The 18071-nt window shown below is 41.9% G+C and overlaps 1 protein-coding gene across 8 annotated transcripts in view; it reads right to left on the bottom strand.

Moving 5' to 3' along the window:
* Positions 1-15671, bottom strand: part of col17a1a (collagen, type XVII, alpha 1a) — a 31188-nt gene extending 15517 nt beyond the window's left edge. Inside the window, exons 1-25 of one of the 8 annotated variants that reach the window (XM_023797789.2) lie at positions 15374-15671; positions 13505-13605; positions 12576-12626; positions 12040-12135; positions 11291-11593; positions 10119-10166; positions 9549-9590; positions 9371-9418; positions 8905-9027; positions 7777-7947; positions 7610-7678; positions 7085-7159; positions 6420-6491; positions 6016-6177; positions 4888-4968; positions 4605-4649; positions 4339-4479; positions 3642-3893; positions 3215-3262; positions 2524-2550; positions 2311-2337; positions 2010-2072; positions 1507-1611; positions 1121-1183; positions 465-500 (exon numbers count right to left, since the gene is read on the bottom strand). In XM_023797789.2, the coding sequence (XP_023653557.1) occupies positions 465-500; positions 1121-1183; positions 1507-1611; positions 2010-2072; positions 2311-2337; positions 2524-2550; positions 3215-3262; positions 3642-3893; positions 4339-4479; positions 4605-4649; positions 4888-4968; positions 6016-6177; positions 6420-6491; positions 7085-7159; positions 7610-7678; positions 7777-7947; positions 8905-9027; positions 9371-9418; positions 9549-9590; positions 10119-10166; positions 11291-11593; positions 12040-12135; positions 12576-12626; positions 13505-13595 (2239 nt within the window). In that variant the 5' untranslated portion in view covers positions 13596-13605; positions 15374-15671. The remainder of the gene's footprint in view (positions 1-464; positions 501-1120; positions 1184-1506; positions 1612-2009; positions 2073-2310; positions 2338-2523; positions 2551-3214; positions 3263-3641; positions 3894-4338; positions 4480-4604; positions 4650-4887; positions 4969-6015; positions 6178-6419; positions 6492-7084; positions 7160-7609; positions 7679-7776; positions 7948-8904; positions 9028-9370; positions 9419-9548; positions 9591-10118; positions 10167-11290; positions 11594-12039; positions 12136-12575; positions 12627-13504; positions 13606-15373) is intronic. The other 7 variants (XM_023797797.2, XM_023797805.2, XM_023797812.2 and 4 more) reach the window with 7 other exon arrangements.
* Positions 15672-18071: the final 2400 nt, after the last annotated feature.

Below are 18071 nucleotides of genomic sequence, written 5' to 3'. Positions count from 1 at the left end.
ACTTAGTCACAGAGGCTGGCTCCCTTCCCACTTAAGACATCCTTTGCAATGGAGACAGGGTCATAATATAAACACAAGGCTACAAATGCTGACACAAGGCTACAAAATTTGTACAAACAGCAGTCAGTTAGTAGAAATTCAATCGACTGTATAGGGATAACTGGTAACACTTGAGGGGGCACAAATAAAGCAGTAGTACACTCTTAATTAATGAATTAATTAACCTAAAATGATGTGTTAGTTACATACTGATCCCATGTTCATTCATCAATAATCAGCCATAATGGTTCACATATTTCAGACAGTTACTTTGTTCATGATTTGTACTGGAGTAATAGTTGAGTTAATAAGTTACTTGTGTCCCTGCTAATTAAGTGTTACCAGAATAACTTTCCTCCCCAATCCACGTTGAGAACTTCAGTTAGTAGATAAATCATTCTGCTAAATAGTAAAAGGTTACTCACCTGGCAAACCAGTAGGACCAGGAACACCATCAAACCCTTGTAGTGGAGAAATATATAATCAGTATATTCTTACAGACCTGTGTTTCCCTACTGGGTCCTCAGGGACCCACAGACAGTCCAAGTTTTTGCTCCCTCCAAGCTCCCTGCCTGAGAGTCCACATTTCTGCTCCCTTCCTACCAGAAGCTAGGAGGGAGCAAAAACGTGAACTGTCTGTGAGTCCCCAAGTATCGGATTGGGAAACACTGATACAGAGGAATGTTACCAGGGTACCAGATCCTCGTGGAAAGCTAGGAAGTCTGCCAGACCCCCCCCCCCCCCCATCCCCAGTAGCTGGCTAAATGATTTCTGCTTAATTACTGTCAATTAAGTCAGAACACTGACAATTATTATTTACTCTACAGTATTACTGTACATTAAGCATAGGAGAGGACAACTCACAAAGAATGAAGTTCATAAATTCTTATCTTTAGTGGTTTTATTTTATTGGAAATAGGCCAATTAGGTTCATGCCTAAATACCTTTCACATTATTTCCCCTAGAGAAGACAAACTGTTGATGCTTATATGTGAATTACTATAATAAAACTGCATAAGTATCAATACTGTATAATGGGTGTTAAACATAGACTGACGTCGATATCTGGTGATATTTGTACCTTTTGGTCCCATCGGGCCGGCCAACCCGGGTGGGCCGGGAAGTCCAGGCTCTCCAGGGAAGCCTGTGAAAAGGAGCAGGATTCCACTGAAGTGAAGCCATCAAGCATGTTACAGTGTCACCGGCCCAAAGGCAAAAGACCACCCAGCGCCCAACTGCAGACATTTCAGTAATCCTGAAGCCCTGGTCTATTCCTGCCTGATTTCTTCATATATAACGAAATATTTTTAATGCAAAGTAAATTTTTAATCTGAAGTATTTTTATGCACATTATAAAACCTAATGGAGAGCAGGAATGACAGTGATTATAGGCATTTTTTTATTTATGAGGCACAGAGTTCAAGTTCTGACCTCAGAGTTGTTAAAAATGCAGAGTGACGCTCATACCTTTGTCCCCTTTTTCTCCAGTTCCTGGGGGTCCTGGTTCTCCACGAAGTCCCACGGGGCCATCACGGCCCCGGGGCCCTGCGGGGCCCTCTGCTCCAGGATGACCTGAAAAAAATTATTATTACCCATCCATTTAACCACTTATCCTATTCAAGTTCACAAAGGGTTTGGAGCCTATGGGTGCAAAGCAGCGAACAACCCAGGATGGGGCACCAACCCATTGTAGGGCAACACACACACACACCATTCAGTTACACACGCACACCTACAGGCATCTTGGTAACTCCAATTAGCCTCTGCATGTTTTTGGACTGCGGGGGGAAAACCAGAGCACCCCAAGGAAACCCTCCCAATGACACAGGGAGAACAGACAAACTCTACACACATGGAGCCTTGAACCCTGGTTCCAGAGGTGAGGTAACAGTGCTAACCACTGCAGCAACGTGCCACCTGATTTTCAGTGTAACTGCTGTACCCTGGACACCTCCTATAGGGTCATTTACCTGGACTCCCCTTCTGTCCTTTGGGTCCTTCCTGTCCGGTGTGGCCAGGCTCACCAGGCCGACCTGAGGGACGCGTGTCAGAATGAGGGTCACATGGAATATGGCGTCATTTCAAAAATCCACTCAAGTGTTACAATTACACCATGTTGTGTAAAAATATACTATGTCCGATTATATGAAACAATACATAAATATGTTCTAATATAAAGCATTTGGGAGTGCGAGGAGTTTCCCATTTTATTTGTGCCAGAGAAGAACAAAAAATTAACATCTTAATTCAATCAATATACACTATTCTTACCTGGTATTCCAGGGAATCCAGTGTCACCTGACGATACGTCAAAATAAAAGCATTACATTTGTTAGAGTTATACCCAAGGGTTCATGTGCATGCTGCAATGTAGTGGCACCAATCTCCTGCAGCACTGTGTGTTTGAGGCACGTAATTGTCTTGCATCGAACATTGAACGAAACATAGTTGCAGGTGCTTAAGTAAAGGTTTTGATTCACTGACCTTTGAGTCCAGGATATCCCTGATCACCTTAAAATAATAATAATAAAAAATATTAAAAGAATGGATAAAAACAAAATGCATTTATCAAAAGGCAACATTTATGTTTGCAGTGTAAGTAGCTTATAACCCATTTCACAGTAATGGTGTCAAAGTCTTTTATTCTTCTGTCCCGAAAAGACCCCTGAAGACTGAAGCCTACTTGTATGGTAAATCACCGACTGGAGCATCTTAAAAACGGCCGGTATCAGAGGCTCGTTAGGATGAATAACACACTACTGCATATATTAGTGCTACCTGGAGGCTGTTAGTTAAAGGCAATTCACTTCAGCAATTAATTTTTTCATGGCCAGTGTTTTCTAAGGACACTGTCTTACATTCACATGAGACGTTCACTCTGCTCTGAGAAATATTTTACGGATAACATATAACCACTGTTGTTCAACAGGAAAATGAACAGTACAATTTACTGCACCTCCGCATATGCTTCAACCATTTACATATTCAGTATGCATATTGTAATCATTATGTACTTACTCTAAAAGATGCATACACATCTACACAATATTTGACAGTTAAAAATTAATCATTCATATTATGAAAGCGAAAGCAAATAATTCCAGGGATACCAGAGAGACATTCCAGTAAACAACACTGAAATGCTGAATTTAGTAGGACAAGAGATTTTAGTTACCTTTGGCTCCTGGATCTCCTTTTTCTCCTTTGACCGTAGCAAATGTGGCTATGGTGGATACAGTGGCAGAATGAATCATTGACTGAGACAGCAGAAAACATGCTGGTGCTGCATTGATTACCTTACAACTACAGTTCTGGCTACCCTGCATTGTCAGTGATGCTGTGTATATATACACTAGCAGCCAAAATTGTGGAAACACCTAGCATTTTTGGCATTACACTTTAGAGATCACTACATGAATATTGGCGGTACTGTTTATAAACAATCAAAGAATGTTACAAATATCATACAGTGGATGATTTGAAAAGTAACTGGAGTATCTGGAATGAAGTTATGCAATCTCTAAGTACTGGAAGTGATTCCACAATTTTGGCCACTAATGTATGTTTCTGTTCTTACAGCACTGGCTTGCACTGTCCGGTACCTCTGACAGACTCAGACTGCAGCTCTGCTCTCAGCAGCTGCTGTACTGTCCTCTGTAGAGATGCGGGGTCCACGTTGACAGCTGATTCCTGGTTGATGGTATTATCAGTCCTGGCCTGTGCGGTCTGGCCCACGTAGGAGGAATCCAGGGGGTCCACGATGTTAACGGCGGACGAGAGGCGGCTCGTCCGGGACGAGGTGCTGCCCCCTTCCAGGGCAACCACTCGAGCCTTCAGACCCCTCACCTCTTCAGCTGTAGGGAAGAGCAGGAGAAGAAGTTGAGCGGCAGAAGAAACAACAGCATCTTATCTCCTTCCTTTGTAATGATGCTTGAATACAGAGACCTCAAGGGCGTAACTTTGTGGGAGTTCATCCTTATTTGAGGGGGGGGGGGGTTGTATTGGCTAACTTTGATTATTGCAGGGGTTACAACCCCTCATCCCCTCAATTTACGCCCATGAGAAACTTTAGCAATACCATAAGAAACATATGATTTTATAATGTTACTTATGAAATAACACATGCTCCTCTGTCACTGTTTTCCCATGTTCCTCTATATCTAGAACTGTTCCTTGTTAAGGACTGCTTCTACAGGAGAAGCTACAAGAACAGCAAACAGGAAGCTAACCTTGGAACTGGCAGCCCTGTCTGCTGGTGTACTAGTTGTCACTAGTTACTTGGTTTAAGGTTGGTCTTACCCAGGGCAATAAGCCAACAGAGGAGGCCAAGGAGCAGCAGGAGGAGGAGCAACAATCCCAGCAGCCACTTCCACCACGTACAGCAGGCCCCTCCCCCACACCAGGCCCCGGCACCCCCTCGGCTGTCTTTCTTTTGGATCTCTGCCAACAGGCCATGCCAATTACTGTCATGTTAAATGCCACATTTGTGTCATTTTCAGGTAGCTACTTGAATTCAACTGGCTGTCAGAAGAGTTTAATAGTTTTAAGACGAAACAAGTTCATACCTGCATATGTGGCCTTGTGTTTCATGGCGACCTTTGAAGATCCTGCTACAGAAAATGCAAATCAATGAAACAGCAATAAAAACACATATTCTGATAAATACACAGTTGTACCCAAATATCTCCAAGGCATGTATTACACAAGTCTATATATGATTCATATAATTATATTAATTTGTAATCCATAATTATGATAATAGCCAAGTAAACTCCACCAGTTTAACCATGATGTCACATGCCATATTTCCTACATTTTCTGTGCATGAAAACTTGGCGAGGGTCTCACCATAACTGTCTGCCCCCAGTGTGGCAGCTTCAGAGGAGACGATCATCTTTTCCCTCTTCAGTGAGTCATCTGAGTAAGAGCCTGTAAAACACACAGGTAGTTGTTGGAGCTTTTGGAATATCTGTTCATAATGCTCCATAAAGCAGCATGCACATGAATCCTTGGGTATAATTGTAACAAAAGCAATACAAGCACCAAACTCACAGAAACCTATACACCCTGACTACAGATTGTACCTTTCTTGGTCTATGACCCTGTGATCTCAAGACATTTTTGAGAAAGAACTATATATTGTCTACAGCAAGACCCTATACGATTTGCTTAATCTATGATTATGATATAAGCAAGGGAAGGAGAAGGATTACATGTCTGAAGTTAGTCTATCAATAATTTTTCAATGAATATCTGAAATAAAATCATATCCAAATAATTAATGTAATGTAGACTGGGCTATAAGACTGAATGCTTCAGAAAGGGTGCTGCAATGTGTGATAACACCTTGGAGATGGACCACTGCAATGTGTGATAACGCCTTGGAGACAGACCACTGCGATGTGTGAGAATGCCTTGGAGACGGACCACTGCGATGTGTGATAACGCCTTGGAGACGGACCACTGCGATGTGTGATATCGCCTTGGAGACAGAGCACTACGATGTGTGAGAACGCCTTGGAGATGGACCACTGCAATATGTGAGAACGCCTTGGAGACGGACCACTGCGATGTGTGATATCGCCTTGGAGACGGACCACTGCGATGTGTGATATCGCCTTGGAGACGGACCACTGCGATGTGTGATATCGCCTTGGAGACGGACCACTGCGATGTGTGAGAACGCCTTGGAGACAGACCACTGCAATGTGTGATATCGCCTTGGAGACGGACCACTGCGATGTGTGATATCGCCTTGGAGACGGACCACTGCGATGTGTGAGAACGCCTTGGAGACAGACCACTGCGATGTGTGATATCGCCTTGGAGACGGACCACTGCGATGTGTGAGAACGCCTTGGAGACGGACCACTGCGATGTGTGAGAACGCCTTGGAGACGGACCACTGCGATGTGTGATATCGCCTTGGAGACGGACCACTGCGATGTGTGATATCGCCTTGGAGACGGACCGCACCACCTCCAGCACTCTTCGTGGTGCCGGTGAACTGCTTCCCACTGTTCTTGCTCATGACGAGGAGCTCCGCTTCCTTCTTGGATGGACCATTCTCCTTCTCCAGCAACAGGAACTTGTAGTCCTTCAGGAAGACGTCGTCGTTCTGGGGGATGCTGGGGGCCACTAGAGAACCAACATTGACTGCTGAGGAACTTGCTTCAAAGAACAGTACAGATAGTAGTGTTTACTCAGTTTTTTTGCCTTAAGATACAAAAACCGCTGAGCATAAACTGACTGTTATAACTCTTACATCCAGATACAACTAATGAGCTAACATATAAGCTGAATACTACTTGTTAATATAAGTTAATAGAGGATAAATTGACTGAACATTCTTTCTACAGGTAAATCTTAGCGTGTCACACCTGTGGGACTGGCCACTCCAGTGCTGATGGAGCCATTTACGGTTTGTGACACGTTCTTCTGCACTCCATACACTGCAGGGCAGAGACACACAGAGTCATAGCTGCCCTTCCTGGGGCGGAGACACAGAGGTCCCCCCCCATGACATAAAGTGCTCAGGATCAGGCACTATGTCAGCCAACACATGCAAAATGGAGTCTCCTGAACAGATTCAACACACAAAAACAGCTCAGTATTCCCAAAATATACCAGAAATATGTAGCAGTTAAAGCACAAAAATATATACAAAAAAATGTAAAAGTGTCAAGGTTTATGGCAATGAGACAACTGCTACAAGTAACTGCACTAAAAAAATACATGTTTTGTGGCAAACATGAAAAAGGAGCTCTACACTTCTGAGAAATGTAACAGGTGGTGTTTTGTAATATCATGCCATTGCATTAATTATTTTTTCACACCTCCCACCTAAATTACCCACCCATTTAGCTAAGCATCATCAAAAGGAAATCAGGCCATATGATGCTGGTCACGTATCGCAGAACTTCTAAGCTGGATGTTTCTGGAATATTGATTGTATTTCAGATGAACTAAGTATTTGATTCAGTGCCGCGTGAGCTCATCAAAGCACTGTCATCTCCTGTCTATGAGGAGCAATTACACCACATACCTGCTTGAGTGCTGAGTCCATTTGAGGCAACAACAGTCCCTGAGGTGGAGGAAATGTTATTTGGAAGGCCATTAACTAAGAAAAGAGAAATGTATGAAGTAGTATTACTTTATAGACAATAAACTAATAGTTTGGCGATAACTGTTGTAACATAACATGGATGCACTACTCTAAATACAATTTCAGAGAAACAGACTAATGAAATGGGCATGTGGGAGTTTTACTTACACAAAAATATTCTGAGGGCAGAAGGAAAAATGACTGGTTCAGAGAGATAACCAATCAGATTATAGAGGAGGCAGGACGAAGACATCTGATTGGTTGGTCCCGCCTCCTCTACAATCTTATTGGTTATCTCTATAAACCTATCAATTTCCCTTCTGCCTTCAGAACATTTTTGTGCAAATGAGCATCAAATGATGACTGAGCTTTCTACCAATTAAAGTGGCCTCCTAAGGAAGGTCATCTATGAGATGATGCTACCAGAGTGCTAACAGCCTGAGGCCCATTAAAATTGCAGTATACCTGTGCTGCCGGTGATGCCACCATTCATCATGGCAGGACCCAAGCTCAGATTGTTCTGGACCCCTTGAACTGTGAAGATGATAACAAAATGGTCAGTATGGAAGCACATCCACAGATGAGAGCTTCCTGAAGTGTCCTTCATGCCCTGTGAAGGAAAGAAACCTGACCTGAGAGAGCGGAGGGAGAGGAGCCGTGGACCAGTGAGGTGCCCAGGGACAGGTTGTTGGGGTTGGTCTGGTAGCCGTACCCACTGAGCACCGAGGTGCTTGGGGGCAGCGTGGAGTTGGCCCAAGTGTAGGAGGCCTGGCTGGAGTCCAGGGTGCCGCTCTCATACTGCCCTGGAAAAGCAAGGGGGCGACAGTAAGAAAAGACGAGAGAGGCGACATCCTGTGTCCATCCCCTTCAGAGACGTGGTCAGCATCTCAGCGCTTATTGGGAAACAACAGGCAGCAGCACGGGACGTACAAACGACCGCCTCAGCTGCAGACTGAGCATAAAGAGTCACGGTCATGGACCATACAGAGTACTCAGAGGTACGGAGTACTCAACTGGTTGGTTGAATCTAAATTTTGGTCTGGATTTTTACTTTCTGGACCTGAAATTTCCACCTCATCCTGTATTGCACTGCTGTTTGTCTGTTATTGTGCTGCTGTTTGTCTGTTATTGTGCTGCTGTTTGTCTGTTATTGTGCTGCTGTTTGTCTGTTATTGTGCTGCTGTTTGTCTGTTATTGTGCTGCTGTTTGTCTGTTATTGTGCTGCTGTTTGTCCTGTATTGAGCTGCTATTTGTCTTGTATTATGCTGCTGTTTGCACCATGCACCTGCCCCCCCACCCCCCCATCTGCAACTGTCGCATAAGAGTTTTGTGTTCCTCCAAATACACTTGACAATAAAACTTGAAAACTTGATGTTTCACCCATAACCCTTCCGCCGGCTACATCTGGAAGGTCACTAGGCCTCCCCAGGGGCAGGTGTGTTATTTCTAGGGCCCCACTCAAAAACTCACTTGCCCCTCGTCCCTCCCCCCACCTCAGATATTTAAAAAACTGCATAAAAGTTAGTGAGCAGAGTCAGAACATTGCAGCTAACTAGCTGGTTAGCAGAACATGCTGCTTCAGCATCTCCTAAAAAGCAGCGCTTTTATCTGATGTTTAGTGTAGTGACTGTTTGTGGCCAACAGGGGGCCTTGGGGGCCCCATGCAACCGCTTGGTGTGAGTGGTGGTAAACAGTGCCGACGGGCCTCCCACTGGGACATGTGGGTTTTCTGCAGTTGATGTTTCTCATCGTGCCCGTACCCGATCGCGGGTCCACAGAGGCCTTCTTTGGGATGGGGAGGGTGTTGGAGGGGGACCGGGGAGGACTGCTGCTGCTGGACCGGCTGCCTTTCAGCAACCTCTTCACGTCGTCCAGCTCTGTCCCTGAAACACAGGCTCAGCGTCAGTGTCAAGCCCCCTGCAGTTTTTTAATTTTTGGTCACACTCAGAAAACACAAGTGTTTTCTCACTTGGACTGAACATGATATGGGTAATTTACGTAACTTTTACGCAACTTTACGTAACTTTACGTAACTTTAACTTGAGTAACATTTAATTATAAATGGCTACTTCAGTATCTAAAAATGGGTGCTTCTTCACCTGTACATATCTCACCACTTATTACTGCACTGGTCTCCGTTAGGATGGTGGAAACGTGTTTTGTCCCGTACACCTTACAAACAGCCCAGCAATACTACATAAACTGTACCTTCGATTGATAACTTACATCTGGTGGAGGGAGAGGCGCTCTGCAGTCTCGCTCTGATTTCACTCTCTGGCGGGGGGGGGGGGGGGGGGGGCGGTGATGACAGAGGATTTAAAACACAAAGGCCGGGTTTTATCAGACTATTTATGAGACGTATCGTGGATGGACACGGTTTTCCATAACAATGGTGAATAGCTACCTCTGCTATGACTCCTCCCTCTTGTGGCTGCACTAGCAGAAGCTGAAACAGAGAATTGCGAATTGCTATGACATTAAAACAAAACAAAACTTTGTCCCAATTTGCCGTTATAAATAGGGATTCACATAACTTGTATGCAAGTACGAATACGACATATAATGCAATACGCACAGCAATTTCTTTTTGTAACACCACAAATGCCCATAAATTATGTCAAGAAATTTCCGCAAATTTTAACCTCTGCACAGCTAATGCATACTTTGTTTGCGGTATAAACCTTAAATAAAATAAAACAACTACGCAATTGCACTGGTATGAAAAGATATCGCCTCACGTATCACTCATATGGCAAATGGATAGTTGCGTACCAGTTATGTGCATCCTTGATTACAAAAAAAATCATTACCATTCGTAAACAGCAAAATAATGAAACCAATCTGCCTACCAGAGGCTATTTCAGCCAATGCTCACTTATGAAAAAGAATGTATGAATAAAGAAATACTAATCTGCCTTCATCAGCACATGTTCATTATTATCAAAATGAATGTATATCACGTGTTATAACTCACCATACTCTTTCCTTGTGTATTCTGGTGAGGAATTTTCACTTGAACTTCCTACACATGCAAATGAAAAAGGACTTTCTGAATATCTATGTGTAAAAACACATATCTGCAGGGACAAGTCAGCACCATTGGAAAATTTCCTCAGACATCCATTCTGCTGACCATGAAGAGTGTTAGTGTTACTGGTTTTAATCCCAACAGTTAATAAACAAACATTTACTGAACGTTAAGATAGTAATTATATTGCAAATTTAACTCGACACTGTAATTAAGGGCTCCCTGTAAATTGTTCACTCGTAATCAAATTACTGTAAAATCAAAGAATACCTGTTTCTTTTACAAAAAAACAAAATTTTGGCTCTTCAGTGAATAATACCAAAAGTTAGTTAATCAATACTTACACACTTTTTCTTAAAAAATTAACATACAAAATGGGTTCATCATTTAATCTCTTAAATGTTCATTAAGAAATGGAATAATAAAAACACATTATATTTGAATAATTTCATCAATAGTGGTACATTCACATTTCCAAAAAACAAAAAGAACAGAACAGACTTTACAGTGTACCTGTATATGTAATGCTTCTGCATTTGTGTACTTGTGATTTAAATAATGTGATTTAATTACAGGTGACCAATTAGCATAAGATAAACATTTGCTTGCCAAGCCACATGTGAAAATTTTGGCACCCCTGTCTTACACCAGTGTTTCCCAACCTGGTTCTCAGGGACCCCAAGACAGCCCAGGTTTTTGCTCCCTCCCAGACAGTGCACATATTTGCTCCCTCTCAGCTCCCCGGCAGACAGTCCACATTTTTGCTCCCTCCCAGCTCCCTGTCAGACAGTCCACATTTTTGCTCCCTCCCAGCTCCCTGTCAGACAGTCCACATTTTTGCTCCCTCCCAGCTCCCTGTCAGACAGTCCACATTTTTGCTCCCTCCCAGCTCCCTGTCAGACAGTCCACATTTTTGCTCCCTCCCAGCTCCCTGTCAGACAGTCCACATTTTTGCTCCCTCCCAGCTCCCTGTCAGACAGTCCACATTTTTTCTCCCTACCAATTCCCTAAAACAAAAACGTGGACTATCTGGGGATCTGCAAGGACTGATCAAGGAAGTTTTCTACAATGACTCCGCCTCAGTCTTACATAGGTGCCAAGGGCAACCTCAGCCTCACCTTCGTAAGACAGCGAGCACATGCCCGTGGCCTTCTTCTCAGCAGCGGCAGAGGAGTAGCTGGTAGATGAGGAGGAGCCCTGACCTCTCCTCATGCCCCCCAAGCCAGCAGAGCTAGCATTCCCCTTGGTGGTGACTGTAGTCATGGTAACCACGCCCCCACCAGAGCCAGTCACAGAGGCACCTCTCGAACCACCTACGAAGCTGCTTCCCGCGCCTCCCCCAGAAACACTCAGCGAGGTACCTCCCGCAGAACCCCCTCCTTCACCTCCACCAGACATTCCTATGGAAACCCCACCTGCATCTGGAGGAATGAAAAAGAGGTGATTGATGAGACCAGGACATGAAAAAACCTGAACATTTATTTCAGAACAACACACTGCAGCAACTCAACTTTTTGCCCATTTCAAGATTCCAGGCTTTATAATATTAACAATTGCTTTACATCATGCCGTTGTACTGTTTTTTATTATACTGTTGCTTTACAATATACTGTACGTTATACATGCAAAACGTCAACGTCAGTTAAAATTGGCATGAAAGTGATCATATTTTAGATTTTATTAGTTTGTGGACATGGAACTTTTCTGATTGAATTCAGTGAACATATTCCTTACAAACTTATGCTTGAAGAAAAGCAATCAATCCAGGATGAGTTACAGAATGATATTAGGACCTTGCCTAAGATTATAAATAAAAATGGCCATTTAAAAAGTTCCGAGTGGGAGTCACATGACGTGACATACTTACTGCTGCGGTGTGTGATGACTTTCTTCTCCATCAGCCCCCCCTCAGAAGTGCTGCTGCTCACGATCCGCTGGCTGCTGATTGAGCTACTGTTGCCCTCTAATGGTCAACAATTATAGTGGAGATACATAGTTTCATCATATTCTCAAATATATTGGCCCTGTTTACATTTGGTCTTAAAATGTGTCTTGAGTGATCAAATCTCAAGTGGACAGCACTAAATACACAAGTGTCTCGGCTGACACGTGATCCGATGGCTAAGACACATTTTAAAACCAAGTGTAAACAGAGCCTATGCTTCCTTTTCATTTTTCCCAGCTCCCAGGAGGAAGGCAAAAAGTGGACCGTCTGTGGGTGCCCAAAGACCAGATTGGGAAACCCTGCTCAAGTTGTTCTGAACCCGGTGGAGTTTCATGGTGCGTGAGGGTGTGTCTCCTGAGATGGATGCGTTTCCCTGACTTGTGCCCCGTGTTTACTAGGATACGCTCAAACGTTCTCCTGTACTGGATAGAGGTTAGAAGACGGATCAAAAAACTCACTCGGTGGAAGAGAAGTCAGTCTGGTTGTCGTAGTTACAGTTTCAGTCACAACTGTGGATTTCACATACAAAGTCAAAAGTAAATGTTTAGGAATGTTGTCGCAAGTTAATTAAATTTACATTCTTTGAAACCAATCCGAAGTGGAAAATATAGCTAGTTGAATATGAAAATAAGATTAATGAATAAGTAAATAACTACTGTAACTAAACAAGTAAATAAATAAATATTGTAACTAACTAAATACCAGTTATTGAAAATAAAATAAATGTAAACAAGTTTATTTGGTCAAACAGAAAAAAAGTACACAGTATGGTATGTTGTCAATCTATGAGATATTTACTCTCAGAGACTGCAAGCGTGGCTGTCTGGATGCTACCATTGCTCGGTGTCAGGAGAACATATCGTACAGCGTATTGCTAGCCGAAGAACAGATCAGAATTCAAAGCTGACTACTTAATGTGCATCGCTATCGCGCCGCAAGTCAAAATGACGCGAGTCGAAACATCGTAAAGCGAGGAGCACCTGCAAACATGCTGGAAACAGAGTTTGACAAGAATGGTTAAATTATCACGAGTCATATCTGCCTGGTGAGCCTTGAAAAAATGGTCGTCTTGAAAATTCATAACTAAGATAAGGATGAAAGTTTAACTATAATTTCTTAAGAGTTTAAGCAAGTAGGCTAACGTTATTTTCCTGTATGCAATGGGATGATGGTAAGTAGAATAAACTAATGGGCTCCGTTTGGGAGAATTCTGTCAAGCGGCAAAGTAGAACCAGAATTATCTGGGGAAAATTCTGGAGAAAGATTTTTCATAAAAGTCAATAGGTGCTGAACATTTTGTACACTTAATAGAACTCAAGGTTGATAAATGTCGATATTGTAAGAAGCACCGATTGATTTCTTAGGCAGCCGGCAGATTCCTTCTCACCATTCCGGATCTTCTTCCCATTCTCACCTTTTCCGGACATTCCCGAAGTCCCACCACAGTGGCTTTTACTCTGGCTCCTTAAGCTGTCCATCCCATGTTAACTGTTCCAAACCAGAGCAGAGTTATACCCGTCAGCCCTGGAAAAGTCATATTTCTTGTCCACAGATACATAGTAAAGCATCAATGTGCGACTTGCACAGACATGCATGTACAATACAAACTCTGGGGCAAAATAGATCAGCAGTACTTGTGTCTAATTCCGAATGATCATGTATTTTAAAATTAAACCAAATTTGATCAGTTCTAGATTTTCCACCTCAATTCCCACATTGGATGAAATTATTTTTCTGTTTGCACAGGAATGTGCCCTTACCACCCCAGCTGTGCGTATGGAGTTTGCGTGTTCTCCCAAGGTTTGAGGTTCTTCCAACAGTCCATAAATTATTAGTGTGTCTAAATTGCCCATAGTGTGTTTGCTCTGCAATGCACTGATATCCCACCTTAGTGTCTCCTGCCTTGTGCTCTGTGCTTCCTGGGCTAATAATTACCCTACAATCTCAGAAAAAAAGGGTCAAAATTTGTACCTTTACTTGTCACTGAGGCTGTACCCTTGTAATTGTACCTTTTAAGGTACAGAAATGGATTCTGAGGAACATCCAAAAGGTACAAACAACATTAATGTACCATTAATGGTACAGAGTCCATTTCTGCACCTTACAGGTACAATTATCTACAGCTTTGGGTACAATTGGCAGACCCTTGAGGGTACAGCCCCGGTGACAAGCAAAGGTACAAATTTTACCCTTTTTTCTGGGAGTGTACACTGGATAACGTAAATATTAGTTTATGAAAACTTATAGAATGAAACATTAAATTGATAAACTCATACTGTGTTGATATATAGACAGTTTTACTTAAAAGCTGCTCCAAGAACAAAGAAAATTTGTAGTGTTAGTAAACACTAAAATGCTTAGGCCTACATATTTAGGAAGTGAATGACCAAATTAATAAATGCTCATAAAATAATCATATTGAAGTTTTTCCGAGAAAAAACAGGGGTCAATTTTAACATTTTAAAGTAAAACAATTCACTGCAAACAGCAAAAGCAGCTGAACTACTACCAACATTTTTCTTCTGTCCATCCCCACTGGCGCTCTGACGTGCAGCCGGAACGCGTGAAGGTTTGGCGAAGGAGCAAAGCTGCGCTCCTAACGAAACACTTAGAGCGTGTCCGCAATCTGCAGCGGCGTTACTTAAGATTACCTCCCAAGTTGTGTGTATCTTCGTTTTCCCGGTATACACATCAAAAGATAGACCACCTAACACTTTCTTGTTTTTAAGATGTTTTTCCCAGTATGTAAAATCCCTTTCTGATGTTAAAGAATTCTAATCATTCATATAACTGTAGGCCTACATTTCATTACTGTACCTTAATTAATTACCTTATATATGTAAATCATTTACATTAGAAAAAAATATGCCAAAACCATATATGGGTATATATAGCCTAATTCATAGGCCTATCTATATAATAAACATATGACAAAAAAATGGAAACATTTGTGTTTACTGTAAAAATATATGCTGGCACAAGCTGTAGAGTAGTTTGATATGTATCAATACCGCTTTTTCACGAATAACACTAAAGACAACAGATCATTTAAACGATTCCAATTAAGCCCGGCCTCAGGTAAAACCTCAAGTTGGCTCATCGTAAAATCTATTAAGCTGCACTTGTTTCTACAGCCGACAAGTGACTAATACCCGAAGCCGAATTAAATGCATCCTTAAATCGCCCACCAGATAAAGCTATAGAGCCTTTGCACAGGGTCAGCTGTGAAGTTAAAAAGCGCTGCGATGATCCATACCTGTGCGATGGTAGTTTCTCGGATAAAAAGTGTCTGTTTTCTTCTTTTACAGGTAGATTTCCCGTCCGTTGCCGTTTTGTATCCCCTGAGCTCAAAGGCGTGACTCACCCGTGCGGGGGTACGCTTTGACTATTTTGTCCCTTACTTTACTTTCCTATTACATGCATATTTTATATAGGCAAGTTTAGACAACTCTGTCGCGTCGAGGCAGGTCTTTAAAATCTCCAAGACTGCAAGTTAATGTAACACTTCTACCGATTATATTTAAATTGTATTTCAGTGTTCTTTATTGCGGTTATAAAAACTGTCATTTGTTTTGGAGATAATTTCAAGCCGCGTTGGTGTATAGTTATTTCAAATTACGCACCACGCAAAAAAAATACTCTCAGGGCAGGGATCTCTGAACGTGAAATTAGGTTACACTTTTACTGGATGAAAAATGTTTTTTTAAAAGGTATATATATATCACTCATAGCTGGAGAGAATGGAATTTTGAGTTTTTAAGGACAGGTGTTTCTATTCCGTACTTTATATACGTATTTATTGAGTTTTTAAATTAGACCTATGTAATCACAATCTGGGGTAGCCAGGGTTTAAAACTAGTGAGGTCTTGGACCTATATATATTCTACATGAATGTGCTTTAATTACTGAATGAATTTAAGTCATAAGAATATTACAGAGCGGTAAAATATGCATATGAAGCATATGTAACTTAAGGTTATTTGTTACCATAAATAAACATATGAATTGAAGGAGAAATTCTTGATATTAACACACTATTACTAGCTAACATAAAATATACGTGTTTTGATATCCAAATTTGACTTTGAAGTGTTTCTGTCGCCACTATTATCGATCCATGATCAGATTTCCTTGCCCCAATCCTTTAATTAATTTAGGGTCTGCATATGCTTAGTGTACAATTAGTGAACACTCAACCAATCCAAGAAACCAAACCACAGAAGCGTCATTTAAAATCCACTGACACATCCAATCAGATTTGTGCGATAGGCATTGATTAGCATAAATTACAGAGTGCACTGCGCGCTTGATCACAGCGTTAATGTGAACCTATACTTGATATAGGGTAGTGACTGAACTGGCATAGTAAAAAATTAGGTAGCGGTTAAAAAATGCTGAGAACCACTGACATGTGTCATACAATTATCTTCACTCCAGACCCAATACCAGGTCGCTGTTTTGTAATGTTTTTTTTACAGATAATGATCAAAGTTTTGCCTTAGAGAAAGACACCCTGCTTGTGCACCCTTCCTCACAATGCTGCAGGGTACACATGCACGTAACGTGCGATCGTGCGACGTCATAGCTGACTACAATGTTTACATTTCTATTTAAGAAAGACAAAATATGGTAAATGGTAAATGGACTGCATTTATATAGCGCTTTTTACTACTCTTACGAGTACCAAAGCGCTTTACAGTTATGCCTCACATTCACCCATCCATACACACATTCACACACCGGTGGCGGAGGCTGCCATGCAAGGCGCCAACCAGCTCACCGGGAGCAATTTGGGGTTCAGTGTCTTGCTCAAGGACACTTCAATGGAGTCAGGAGGACCCGTTATTTAATCAAATCTAAAAACCTAAGTAATGCTTCTTTTAGTCAGAAATTACTTTACTCTTTGATCTTAACACATCGTTTAAATTATATTCAAGCAGTAATCCACAGTCATTAAACGCAGTAATCTATTTCAATTGATAATCATTAAATATATCAGGTCATTAAATATAGCAGCTTTAATTTACTTATTCTGTTGCACTATTCTGTGCTTTATTTCTTAATTGCTTTGAAATAACATAAATAAACATTAATAACTAGATGAATACCCATCCATTCACCCATAGTCTTGCCATTTATCTTGTTTGGGGGGTATCTTCAGTAGCATTACCCTGGATGAGATAATAATCCAGTTAATTAGGCAAATCTATTTACAAAATTTCTCAAAACACTTTAAAGCGATTTCGTGTTTTTTTTTTTTTTCCATGTGAAACAAAAGCGGCAACCATGCAGTGTCTATATAAAGTATAAATCACAAATCCAGCTCCATACAGGGTGTACAATGCTGATGGGGAGGACAACAATGGCGGAAGACTGATCTGCTGATCCACCTGTTAGCCACAGGAGACTGAGTGGGTGAGTGCAGGTGACATTTGTGCTTAACTTTATACAAAACAGTAAGCATCTTGTGACCAAAGTAATCACACTCTACTGTACAGATGGATTATGGCCCTAAATGTGTGATGCACCATTTTGTTCACTAGTAACCTGCCACAGGTGAGGCCAGTGCTCATAGCCAGTATGGTTAATGGTTCATTACCAGAAGTGGAAAGTCCAGGTTCAGAAAGTACAAATCCAGACCAAGATTTTGTTTCAGTCAACCAATTGAGTACTCATTGGAATGTGTCTCTTGGTTGGTTGAAACAAACTCCTGGTCTGGATTTATACTTTCTGAACCTGAACTTTCCACCTCTGCCCATTGTGTGACCTTGAGGTTTGGATCTACCAGTCTTGGTGATAAGGTTCTTAGTTTTAAGCCTAACTCAGGCAGCATAAGTTACAAAACAGTGGAACACCCTGGACAGGATGCCCATCTATTGTAGGACACAGACACACCATAGACCAGGGTTATTCAACTCACGGTCCTCGAGGTCCGAGCACTGCTGGTCTTCCAG

Source organism: Paramormyrops kingsleyae, chromosome 20 (assembly GCF_048594095.1).
Source record: "Paramormyrops kingsleyae isolate MSU_618 chromosome 20, PKINGS_0.4, whole genome shotgun sequence".
Taxonomy (NCBI): domain Eukaryota; kingdom Metazoa; phylum Chordata; class Actinopteri; order Osteoglossiformes; family Mormyridae; genus Paramormyrops; species Paramormyrops kingsleyae.
The sequence above is the reverse complement of the archived record's forward strand: the minus strand, read 5'-3'. Positions and strand labels throughout refer to the sequence as shown.